The 13045-nt window shown below is 35.5% G+C and overlaps 2 protein-coding genes across 5 annotated transcripts in view; one reads left to right on the forward strand and one right to left on the reverse strand.

The window, feature by feature from the left end:
• LOC131783745 (phospholipid-transporting ATPase ABCA1) overlaps positions 1–2018 on the reverse strand; it is a 39046-nt gene extending 37028 nt beyond the window's left edge. For all 3 annotated transcript variants that reach the window (XM_059100516.2, XM_059100515.2, XM_059100514.2), the window contains exons 1-2: positions 1773–2018; positions 1555–1674 (exon numbers count right to left, since the gene is read on the reverse strand). In XM_059100516.2, the coding sequence (XP_058956499.2) occupies positions 1555–1620 (66 nt within the window). In that variant the 5' untranslated portion in view covers positions 1621–1674; positions 1773–2018. The remainder of the gene's footprint in view (positions 1–1554; positions 1675–1772) is intronic.
• Positions 2019–2212: 194 nt separating this feature from the next.
• Positions 2213–12915, forward strand: LOC131783705 (F-box/WD repeat-containing protein 9-like). Of its 2 annotated transcripts, XM_059100466.2 has the most exons (10): positions 2213–2340; positions 4979–5452; positions 6761–7016; positions 7925–8046; positions 8355–8449; positions 9645–9790; positions 10867–10992; positions 11172–11264; positions 11531–11599; positions 12206–12915. In XM_059100466.2, the coding sequence occupies exons 2-10, from the start codon at positions 4983–4985 to the stop codon at positions 12299–12301; spliced, it is 1473 nt and encodes a 490-aa protein (XP_058956449.2). In that variant the 5' UTR covers positions 2213–2340; positions 4979–4982; the 3' UTR covers positions 12302–12915. The 2 variants fall into 2 exon arrangements, 1 of the variants encoding a protein (XP_058956449.2); XR_009340151.2 differs by lacking the exon at positions 12206–12915 and having other exon boundaries at positions 11177–11264; positions 11531–11554.
• Positions 12916–13045: the final 130 nt, after the last annotated feature.

A 13045-nucleotide genomic window follows, 5' to 3' on the forward strand; every position in this document is an offset into this window, starting at 1 on the left:
ATGAGCACTTAGGCACGAAACTCAGAGTCACAGAGAATCAATGCGTCCTCTTTAATTCTTTAACTTATGTATACTTAGCTCTGCTACCATAGCATTGAGCACTTTATGCCAAGATAAACTTTACCCCCACATTCATTTACATATATACATATATATACTGATCTAGAAAGAGAATGATTACTTTTAAACTTTCACATCAAGGAATTATTTGTACCACATAGTAATTATAGTTTGTTATCATAAACAATCATCAATGTTTCATTACTATAGCATCACAATATAAACATTGTTTGTGTTGATTACAAATAGAAATGATTTGGGATTACATCTGAGACAACTGCACCCTAAACTCCACCATTCAAGTAGAACATATTTTTAAAAAGTGTTAATGAAGAGGAACATAGATGAACTAGTATCCACAATAGTTCAAGCATGATCAGGATGTCTTCCTCCTTAAGCAACTTCTTTGAGTGACTGCTAATAAATCTTACACATTCTAGAATATCATCTCCTTAAAAATGTCAGTAATACTATCTTATCATTTACACTAACAAGTCATTACTGACCATATTTCAGTCAATTTTACAATTTTTTCACCCAAGAAAGGCTTTCATAAAAACTATAGTGCAATATCTACTTCTTTATCTTTTCTCCCATCTATCCGCTTTTGCTCTCTCTTTCAGTTCTACAACAGGAAGGGGTTCAAGTGGCATAGCATGCAAGCTAACACAAAAAACATCTGCTAAATCAAGGACCCAACCATCGGCTCAGTTAGTCAATATGTAATCTATTTTCACCAAGTTAAAGTTAAAATCGATGAAAGTTTTTTCCTTTAAAAACTTTACCCTGAGTCGCTAAGCAATTGAGAATAATGGTAAAACATTTCGTAGAAGGTAAATCGAAGGCGGTTTGCAATATTTGTCCAAATATACGTCATTTGATATTTGGCTACGTCACAGTCCTGAAATGGACGGTGCACGAGGAAAAACGCCTAAATCCTTTACTCGGAAACTTCAACTTCCAAAGTTTAATTTTCCTAAATAAAATATACGATATGGAACGAATAAAAATGACACTGCTTCGCCGACATACAAGTCTCGCTCAAGTTGTAAACAAAGAGCTTTGATCTAATTGACAGAAACGCCTAGACCAAAACAAGAAAGGAGCTAAAGTGAAAATCGCACAAAATTACCAGAACGAATCCTCACTTTACAACATCTTTCGCATTCTTAAGTCATGTGTTCAAAAAAGTGTCTTGAAACGAGCTCATCACAGCTGTAAGGCAAGAGAGATAATCTGCGACTTTCTTACACAAAAAGGACGACAATTTCTGACGAAACAAGAACCCAAGGTAACGAACGCAGGTACCTGTGGCGATCGATAGTTTGCAAGGAACGCAGCTGCTCCAAAGAATGAAAATAAAGCAAAGGGTTTAAATTTTTTTTCCTGCAAGAAACTTAGGCATCCATCCACATCATATCCTCGATTAACAAAACATCAGGCGCGCTATGAAAAAATGTCATTAATAGGTGTGTATTTCTGTTTAATACTTACGTGCTGACGCTTTCGAAGCGTAAAGTTTTTCCATACGAGTAATTTGAGTTGGTCCAAGAACTTCATTGTCAGACGATGCGGCCGACAAGGACCAAACGATTTTAATCCTAACTCTGTGGCCTAAAAACAAACGTATTTGAATATCGTTACGTAATCACATGAAACTGAAACAGTAAAACTGTGAAGAGGAAAACTCTGTTTTCCAAGAATTAACTTACCTCTCACGAAACGCGAGGGATTTTGCGTTACCAAACTTTTAACGCTATTTTTTCCCCTCTCCCATCAAGATTTCCCAATATTTTTGAAACCCAAAGACAGCTAAAACTTTAGCTGCTAAAGTTTGGGATTTTTCGGCCGCTAAAGAGAAAAATATGATCGTAGGCTTTCCAGGCTATGTTGACACTGATATCTTCCTGCTTTGCTGAAGGCTTTGCGGTGCCGTTGTGTAATCAGACTTGTTTACAGTGAGGAGAGAGGACTGGACAAACTGCTAAGTCATCTTCTCCGGAGACACTTACGACGAAATCCGACTAGATATAGTGCAGTGAAAATATCAGGGACAAAGTCTCGTCAAGCTTCGGTAAACAGTCGTCATCATTCGGAATGTAACTCTTAGTGTAGTCACCAGTGTTCTCTCATATCTTTTTCAGCGCCTTACATTTTTCGGACTTTAAAGAATACAGGTGAATCGGTTGTTCGAGATCGTTTCTTTTGTTTGTTTCGTTGAATAGAGGCTCATGAAAGATGTAACGTCAGTTAACTGCTGTTATAATATTTTTTTGAAAGGTAAGTTGATTAAAAATTGTGGCGAATATTACCGGAAATCATGTCGTTCCGAAAAGCCCTTTTTAAAGCAAATACACCCGCGATCGTGAAAGACAGATATGTGTCGGTTAGTTCAGAATGTTTATCTTCCAGATGTATTTTTGCGGTTGGAAATATTTAAAACCTCCACGTGAGGAAAAAAAAACAAGTTTTTTCGAAATGTCTATGACAGTACAGTCAAGTGGATTTTGATAAAAACCAATCAGATTTTCAATCGGTTAATTTTCAGTACAGCTAATATTAGATCTCTAGTATAAACCAACTAGGCCGTGACGCACTAAATATATTACCTCGTGACAACCTTTGAACGAAATTAATCGAACGCACGCAAACTCAAGCTTGAGCCAAATGTCTGAATTGTAATAAATTTTTGATTAATGATGTGTCCACCTTTTGAGAGAAAATTATTTTTATTTCAGCCCAGATAATTAGGGACTATTATTTTTGGCGAAATGTTTTGATGTCCTATAACCTGATGGGCCATCATTTGGTGTATTTTATAATTATATCTTAAATTTTCATTTCTCTATTGTGATGGTGGATTTCTTACTGCTACATCATTCTGCCGAACATAAAAAAGAATGAATTTGCCGGAGAGTGTTTTATATTTACATCAAAATTAATGAACGAGAGCCAATATGTAGACAGCTTACACTTAGAAAGAAGTTTACCATGTTTAATCTCTGCCCAGGTGTAAGTTATATTTAATAGCTTCCTCTTGAGTTTGCTTTATGATGCAAAGTGGGAACAATTTTTTAATGTCAACATCTATAAAGGATGCAACAAAAATAATTTATATTTGGCCCATGGTTTAAAAGAGGTTTTCAAGAAAAAGCCAGTTGCTGGTGGTCTACTGCCTCCTTGAAGACCACTTAGTGCTGTATATTTAGTCTGTAATAACTGGCCCTCATGTTAAGGTTTTGCCTTACATCTCCTTCTCAGGCACAGCTACCTATTACACCTTTGATGGCACAGCTTATTGAAAAATTATTGAAAACTGCCTAGGTCTAGCCTGGGGATAGTTTCTCTATTTCTTGAAGCTTCTTTGTTTAGAAACTCTTTTTTTGAGAACAAATTGATCAGATATTTTGGCTTCAGGGCTTTTGTTTGACTTAAGGGGAAACTAATTCTTGAGAAATTTCTTAAAATTTCTTGCTGTTTTTTTCTTCCTTTCCAAACATAACTGTCACAAAAACCTCTTGAGGCTGTCCTCCTTTTTTAAAGAAGACAAAGCTTTCTTTGTTTCTTGTTTAACAAAAGAGTATCAAAAAGAGCTTTGAGAAACATAGAGGATTTTGCATGTGTTCTTTCTCAAAAACAAAGGGCAGCATCATTAGGAAACCTTTAGAAATATATATTCTATACCATGCACTCTATATTTTTGAACAGGTAGAACCCTCATCCTTAATTTCTGTTACTTTTAACCACTTGTAACAAGTGCCAGGAAACCTCTATGTCATTTTTACAGAAAGCTTGTCAAATTTAAAGAAGACAAAAATCAGACAATTATGACTAAAACTGACTTGAAAATAGTTTAAAAACAATCAAAGGTCTTAAAAAATTTTATATTCTGATGCTTTCTTCGGAAAGCTTTTCTTTGAATAAGAAAGATTACATACTTAAAGCTTTCAAGAATTATTATTTTAAAACCCTTTGACCTGTTAGAGTTACCAACATCTAATTTCTCTCAAAAATATGACCTCTGATTCAAACATTAGGGTCACAAAAATAAAGGAAATGACCACCAACTAAAGAGGCTCTTGATTGTTAAATAAATTCTCCATAAGAACACCTTAGGGAATATAAAGAGAACAGTATGGAGAATATGCATCCTGGATATTAAGGGTTAAGTGGTCTTGTGGCCAGTTAAAGTGAATTAACTGAACTTTTTCTTACTTTTTTCCTGAGATAGTTTGGGTTGATTAATACAATATTTACAATACAGTGGAAAAATCAAAAATCAAAATCAAACTTGGTTACTCAAACCCCTGGGTAACTTGCACAAGATCCAGTTTACCTTGAGCCCATTTTTTCAGTCATTTACTATCAGCAAACTCAAACCCCTGCTGAATCAAATAATTTTTTCTTTCCCTTGGGGGTTCAAGTAGCTGGGTTACAGTTTATATTATAATAATATTGTCCTTAGTTGTAGGATTCTTAAACTTTGTGATATCCTATGGTACTCCAAGAAAGATTGTCAGATTTTTTTTCCTGGCAACTAAACTTTTGTTTCTGGTGACCCATTAGTGATTTATGGAAAACAATTGTTAACTTTGAAAAAATTTCAGCCGAAGCCTTTAGTTAATATTACTGCTTATAAGAGGCTGGCAAAGGGATGGGAGTCCTGATCCCATTTCATGTACAAATTTAGAAATTTCACGAGTGACAAGCACTTTAAACAGCATTTCACACTTCACATATTTAAAAGGGAAACTTCAAATCTCTCTGCCCTTGCCTTACTTAAAAATTTATTTGTCTTGAACTTTTCATTTTGGGCTCATGGGAGGGTGATGTAGAAGTGTTATATCGATTGATTCAATTTAGTTCTGTATGTGCCTGGTTGAAATTTTAAAATTAATATTCCTTGTTTTTGGAACAGCTTAATGGATGTTGAGGGTTACAACGCGGATGGCACTGTACAGAGTGGAGGTGAAATGGATAAAGAACACCAACTAAATTGCTTCCAAGATTATTCACTAGAAGACAGCAAAAATTCAATAACCAGAGAAAATATGAAGTTAAGTTGTGGTGGAAACTGTACCAATTGTGATCCAGCCTTCTCTTCTCCAGATGTAATGGTAAAAGTTACAGATGAAGGAAACAGCATTGAAACTTCTGTTGACACTTGTACAACTGACAATAGACAATGGAATTCTTTATCTCTGGCAGGTCTCCCACCAGAGTTGATTCTTGTGATTTTTTCATACCTTGATGCACGGTTTGCACTAAGTGTGTTGACAGGTGTCTGTAAACTTTTTCATCATCTGCTATCTCCTGAGTCTAGTTGGAAGACAAGGTTTGGAAAAAGATGGCCACAGAGAGATAAAAGAGAAGATTATGACTATGTGACAAGGTTAGTAACATGATCATAATTATTTAAAATATTTGCTTAGGGTTAGGGTTAGGGTTAGGGTTAGGGTTAGGGTTAGTATCAGTATCTGGGCAACTGCCCACCTACCCCTCCCCTAACTCAACAACAATCAATTGATAACAACTTAGGGTTAATGTTGGGTTAGGGGAGGGGTAGGTGGGCAGTTGCCCAGATACTGATATTGATCCCAGTACTTTTTATCAATCTTATCTGCACAAATTTTGTGGTGATAAATTTTTGGCTACACGCATAGCTTAACCCTTTGACCTTTGAGAGTGACTGGCATCTAATTTCTCCTTACAATGTTACCCTGAATTAAACATCAAGGTCGTGAGAATAAAGGAAATGATCAGCAACCAAAGAAGCTCTTGATTGTTAAGCAAATTCTCCTTGTCCTCACTTTAGGAAATGTATAGAACAGTATGGAGAATAGACATACTGATGTGAAGGTGTAAAGGGTTAAAGGCTTTTAGAGAGGCTTGAAAGTTGGAAATCATGCAAACAGTTTCATGCAACTTAGTATTTTTCTCTTTCAGGATTTTCATTAAGAGGTGCTTTTCTTTTTCCTGTTTGTGTAATATATGTAAGATGAGGTCTTTTCTTTTCAGTGAGCTGATCCATCAGGGACACTAGACAACCAAACTTATAAAACCACATCTTGTGTTTGAAAGGAATGACCTTCATCTTGTCTGTAGTTCAAGATGGCAGTGCACATGTCAATTTTGTTTACAGTTGTAAGCCATTATCAATCTAAAATGCTGAAAGTCTTGAAACCTCTAGCCTCAAACCCTAAATACTGATCAAAAAGACAAATGAAATGAGAAAAAAGTGAACAAGCAAATTTGAAAATAATAAATAAGGGAGGTTTGTTTCAAGGAATATGAATGAAAATCACATGATAAGTTGTAGGAGAAAGTGTTATCCCTTTCACTCCCAAGATCTTATCAGTAATTCTCCTTACTGCTTTCCCTGTAATTCATATAATGTTCGTTCAGAGAATTTAGTATTGGATCAACTAATTATCCTCAAATTGATCTTTTTCTTTATTCTCATCACTTATCTGGTTAATATCATATTGATATTTTAAGGAAAAATTCTGTCTTGGTCACTCATGGGAGTTTAAGGGTTGAGTGAGAGGAAAGTGGTCTGGACATCAGACTAAAAAAGACTCACTCAGGCCTTTGAAATTTTACTTGAAAGGTCATTGTATAGTGGAGATATACACACTGTTTTAACTACGTTAAACATGTTAGTAAGATTTTATTAATTTTATCATTAAATTTGTTATAGTTGGAAGAGAATATGTGTCCAACATGAAGACATGGATGCATTTTGGCAAGATCCTGTGGCGTCTCTGGATTTTTATGAGCTTAAAGATCAGCACTTTGCCACAGTAGATACAGTTCATGTGATGAGGGGTGGAGAGCTGTGCATTTCAGGTTCAAGAGATCGTTCAGTGGGGGTCTGGAATTTAAATGCTTTGTCTGTTCCTGATGAGGCAGGATATGGAAAGAAGTCTTTCAAGCAAGCACTTGATGGTCACAAGGTAGTTTTACTCTTGCTTTAAGTCAACAAAAAACCGTTAAAAGCTAATGTTAGGTAGTGCATGCAGCTATTAATCTACTAAAACATGAAAGCTCCTTTAACCCTTTAACTCCCAGATCAAATTTGTCATTCTCCTCACTGTCAACCATACAATTCTCACAATTTTAACTCAGAGAATTTAATATTGGATCAACTAATTATCCCCAAATTGATATTTTCTTTATTCTCATCACATATCTGGTTGATTTTGTATTGATATTGTAAGGAGAAATTCTGTCTTGGTCACTCGTAGGAGTTAAAGGGTTAAGAATTGGAATCAGTAGTTCGAGGAGAGACACACTAAAGCTGATGACTGTTGAAGATAATAACACTGATGAAAGATAATGACTAAAATAAGAACACATGAAAGACAAATGCTGTTAGGACACTGATTATTCAGCCTACAAGGGCACTTACCACAAGAAAAATAGACATAAACTAAGGTAATCTGTGTAACAGAACTCAGTTGGGTAGTGTGTGATGGACTTACTCAGGCATAATGGGTTTCTGGGCTGGACTGAAGATGTAGAGAAGACACTATTATAAATTAAGAGTCTCTTTCCTGAGATCACTGCAAAATGATTCTGATCATTGCTTGAACCAGAACAAGTCAGGATTTAAAATCCAAGGCCCATTTGTTCAAAGGGCTGATAATGCTATCTAAGGCATAAATCACTATCCAGTGGATAGGTGTTGACAAAACATACTGTGTTTTCCACCAGATGGAGATTAATGCGGTGGATAGCATTATCCACCCTTTGACAACCAGAGCCAGAGCCAGAGCACTAACCATGGAAATGAAAAGCTACCTAATATTTACTAGGTTATATTCCCAAGGTAGTTACTGACAGCAGTTATCTCTGTTTTCAGGGTTGGGTGTGGTGCCTCTCTAGTGACCCCACAGGAGCTCCAAGGGTGTGTTCAGGATCATGGGATAGCAAAATAAAGTTGTGGGATCTTCAGGGACGAAATGTTGAGATGACAACCATAAGGTGATGTAGAGTAAATTAAGTTCAAATTTTTAGTAATAAATGTACATTCAATTATTTTTATGATAATTACACAAGGAACATTTGAAATATGACTTGTGTCACATGATTTTCTGTATGACTGGCCGGGCAAGCTGATATTCATAAAGAAAAGTGTACAGTTATTTTAGTAACAATTGCTTGCATTTGAAATGTAATTTTCATTATGTACCCTAACTTATATTGAAAACATGGTTTGTTCTTCCTGTTTGAAGTGAATGCAGTCTATCTTTCTGTCTGATGTTCTTGTGTTCTTTGCTGTTCACTCATAGTACTCATAAGGCAGCTGTACTTTGTATGTCATGGGAACAAGAGATGCTTATATCTGGTTCTTATGATAAGAGTATTTCATTGTGGGACCTGAGAGGTGAGATAATCTAACTTCTTTAATCATAACTGTAATAAAATTCTCAAAGGTGATTGGTTATCAAGAGCATGATTTGAGCATGAATAGGAGAGTGCATGCATCATGCTTGAAATTAGACAATGTAATAGGACAGTTGACATGTCATACCTGTGTATATGGACAGTATTTGCTACATGTGCATGCTGTTGTTGTGCATTTTGCTGAGTTAATTGTTTTTTTTTCTAATGAAAATGTATAACAGATGTCTAATTTCTTTCTCAAATTTTGTCACAGTTTGGTGAGAGGACTTTGTTTTGTCCAATTCTGTCTGTAATTGTACTCGTGATTAACAAATCATGTTTTTGTTAATCACTTGTATGATCACAAGCAGAATTGGACTCCACAGAGTCCTATTACCATTATTAATCATGCATAAATATTACGATTTCCTCAGATGTGATTGGTGCACAAGCTGCATTACTTTTCAGTAATTATCCTGTAGAGGTGTAATTGGACAGTTGGCTATAATCAGACATGTGTAATCAGACAGTTTAAGCAGCCAATCATACTTAGTCCACTAGGTCAGCTAAATCCAAAAACCACATATTAATTGATTTCAAAACCAATTTAGCAACAACCACTTACCCTACAAAATTGGGAAAAAGTCAATGTGTCTCTATCCAAGATATTTTCTCAAATAAATGATTTTTTTTCTGAAATTGTAATGGTTATCATTAATTGGTAACAGGACTTCTTGTCATTAAATTCAGTCGTGTAGTCATATTTGTGGTTGAAAAATCAGACTCTTGCTTTGCGGCCATCCAATTTTGTAATCATTCTTATAATTACAGGCTGAATTGGACTCCACCTGGTCTTATTACCACTATGAAGTCATTGCAATGTAGATCATTGAGTGATTAAAGGCCAAATTTTATTCTACTCTGTCCTCTTACCATGGATAAGAGATTATCGACTGATCAATCCAATTTTTTTGAAGGGTTTCACATATATTTTTTTAGACAAGTAAAATATGTACTTTGGATAATGCTGAGAAAACAAATTTTCAAAACTTTTGAAATTTTTGAAGGGTTTCACATAAATTATATTTTTTTAGACAAGTAAAATATGTACTTTGGATAATGCTGAGAAAACAAATTTTCAAAACTTTTGAAGTGAATTTATCATGATTTTTGTTGTTGTTGTTGTTTTTCTTTAGCTGGCAATATCATTAGCAGATTAAAGAACCACAGCAGGCCAGTGTTGTGTCTGTCTGTGGATGACAAGTTTATTATAAGTGGAAGTGAGGACAAAACTCTTTGTGTGTATGATAGAAGAGCTGCTCAAGTTTATAAAACAGTAAAGGTATAGTCAGTGTCCTTCTTTAATTACTACCTAGATTTATTTTGATTTCAAGTGATAATCTTTGCCTTGTAAACATAAGTGAAAGTTGAAAGTTGATATTTAACATGTGTGAGTGTTCTTTCTTTTTTAACCTTAAATGTTTTGTTCCTAAATTATGCCATGTAACTAAATACCTTACCATTGTAAAATACGAGGAGCTTGTAGCTTGTATAACCCTCTTGGTTTCTCTAAAGGTAACCTTGCCACATGTTAAATCTTCCATTATATTGTATTAAATTTGTATTATTTTTACCGTTGTGTTATATTTCAAAAATGGCAGAATAGAAAAAAAAAGAAAAAAGAAAAAAAGAAATGAAGCAACCATAAGATATTAGTTTGGTAAGGTAGAAAAAGATCCAAGAAGGAAACAGAAAATAACCAAGAAGGAGAGAGGATGGCCCAGGCAAAAAAAGATCAAACTGGATATCAAATAACTGAGGCTTAGTTTTTTTTAATAAGATTTAGAAACAGTGATACAGTTCCATTCACTGAATTTGTCAGTTAGTGAATTGAATGAAGTGGTTAGAATGTTCAGATACAGAAAATGAAAAATATTTTTGCATTTTTGATAACTACCATAACATCAAGTGACCCATTGATTATTTAGACTGCATAATCAGGGAGTTTCTCCATAAACCCCTGCCAATGATGTGAAATACTTCGGCAGCTTTGCAAACACAAGTACAAATAAGAGAGCATGCTCTTAGGCTAAACAGGCAGCTGTAAAAGGTTTTAAAGATGCTGGTAGACTGCAGGTAATAAGCTTTAGTTGAGATGACTGCATCTTCCAACTCTGAATGTTATTCAAATTAAACTCAATTTCATACAAATAGTTGAGCATCAGGTCTCGCTTTGAAAAAGAGGCCAAAGGTAATTTGAAAGGGGCCTATTTGGACTTGTATGCAAGTATGTAAGATAGCATCATGACTATTTGCTCCCCTATGACAAGTGTTTTGTGCTTAAATACATTTTATGAAATGCTAACATTTTGGTGGTCCAAAAAAACTAGTCTAAACAAATCATGTTGCTGTTTGTAGCTTGAGAGTCCAGTCTTCAGCTTGTGCCATAGTTCCAGTTGTGGCTATAACTACCTCAGGGTTGGAGGAAGGGAAGGTCGCTTGCACCTGTTGGACACAACAGCTGATAGATTTGAAGAGATAACAGTAAGTTGTGGTGTGGGAATTGAGACAGAAAGATCCTTCAAATTCTTGAAAAATTCTGATATGCACTTTGGCATTGTTTAAAGTCTCTGACTTAAGACAGTGCATAGATTCAGTGTGTCTTATTACAAATGCAACTTGTTTTGAAATGTTTAGTGAATTAGTTGTTCCTTTTTTCCAAGCCTAGCATTGAACTTGATTCCAAAGGGAAAATCTCTGCTATGTGTCACTATGGAGGTGCAGTTGTAGCCTGCTCAACAGACAAATCTATTAAGGTAAGAAGTGACAAGTACATAGGCAGGATTTCTCTCAAGAGAGGGGGGGGGGGGGGGGAAGTAGCGACATGCAAGGTTGCTTTATTGCAAGAATTATTATGAATTATCCCTTTGTTCTTGACTAGGGGAGGAGGTTATATGCACCTTAACCTCCCCCCCCCCCCCCTCACTCAAGGGTTGCAAAGGAGCAATGGATATATCTCTCCCTTTCAACAATCCTTGGTTTTGAATAATTATTAATTATGATTATTATCCTCCGTTTGCAGGTGTTGGAACCCTCTCGCGTCTTATCTGTGATTCATTCATTTGACTGTCATTCTGGACAAGTTGCATCAGTGAGTGTAAACAGTTGTAGTAAAAATTTAACTAAGGATTGATATCACACAGTTCTAACATCTCTTATCACACAGAGAGAAATGGCTTATTAGAGAGGGGTCATTTTAGAGAGGGAGGGCTCATTTTTGTGGGAGGCTTATTTCAGAGGGGTACTTTTGGGGGAGAGGACTTTTTAGAGTGGGGAACTCTTTATCCCTTTAACTCCCAAGATCTGATTGTAAATTCTCTCGTCTAACTGATACATATTTCTTTGTAAATTGGTTTAAAAGAATTTGGTATAAGATCAAGATGACAGCTTCTATCTGATAAACTTTAGAAGTTTGAGTATTCTCATCACTTGTTTGCTGCATAATGTATGGATATTGTAGGGAGAAGTTACATGTTAATCACTTCAAGGAGTTGAAGGGTTAAAGGAGAGGGAAGGGCTCATGACGCCCTTTCATTTTCAGGAGTAAATGGGCCTTATAAGGATGCCGTGTTCTGGTTAACACCTGATTCTTAAAGTACATTCACACAGGTATACTACAATTATTAGGGAGATTAAAGGTCTTATGTAAGGGACATCATGACTCAAACCCTATTTGCTATGTCTTTCACCTGACCAGGTTAGCAGCAGAGGACCTGTCTTAGCATCTTGTTTCAGTGAACTCAGTATAGGAATATGGAGGCCAAAGAATCTAAGACCAGCTCCAAGAATATGATGTTGGATTCTGGTGAACTTAGACATGAAACACATTCATAATGATGGACATTTGTTTTAACTGTACCTTGTCATACCTTGCATTCGTCTGTAAATATATTCTTATCTTCTCATCTTCTTGAGAGGCTATTGCCTAGAAAGTTTTGCAAAGCTTCTGTTGTATCATTTTCTTTTCTACGTTATTTCATTTTTATTTCACCCTTTCACTCCCAAGATCTCATGAGTAATTCTCCTTACTGTTTGCCATTTAAATTTTTATGATGTTAGTTTGGAGAAATTGTTATTTGATCAACTGATTAACCCCTTATGTGAAACTTATCTTTATTCGCATCATTTGTCTGCTTGAGATTGTTTAGATATTGTAAGGAGAAATTCTGTCATGGCCACTCGTGGGATTTAAAGGGTTAATGTTTTTCCAGAAAGTTTTTCAATGATTATTTTGAAGACAGACTTTGGAGCAAAAAAAAACAGTACTTTTTTCCTCCATTTCTCTTTGACATGAAGAAGGAAATCAGTCATGAATTTTTATAAGAAGATTTATATTTAACCTTTTTGTTATTGCCAGAACACACACAATCGTGTTGAAAGAACAAATAAAGGCAAAGACCTTTTGTCTGTGTCAGATTTAGGTAGTTTATGTCCAATATGACACGTCTTTTAGCGCAATATTCTTAGTCACGTAAGTCAATAGAAATCGGTAACAAAAACCAGCTCTGTGTGAGCTCTGGGAAGTTAAGGGCGCGAG

Source organism: Pocillopora verrucosa, chromosome 12, assembly GCF_036669915.1.
Source record: "Pocillopora verrucosa isolate sample1 chromosome 12, ASM3666991v2, whole genome shotgun sequence".
NCBI classification, from domain to species: domain Eukaryota; kingdom Metazoa; phylum Cnidaria; class Anthozoa; order Scleractinia; family Pocilloporidae; genus Pocillopora; species Pocillopora verrucosa.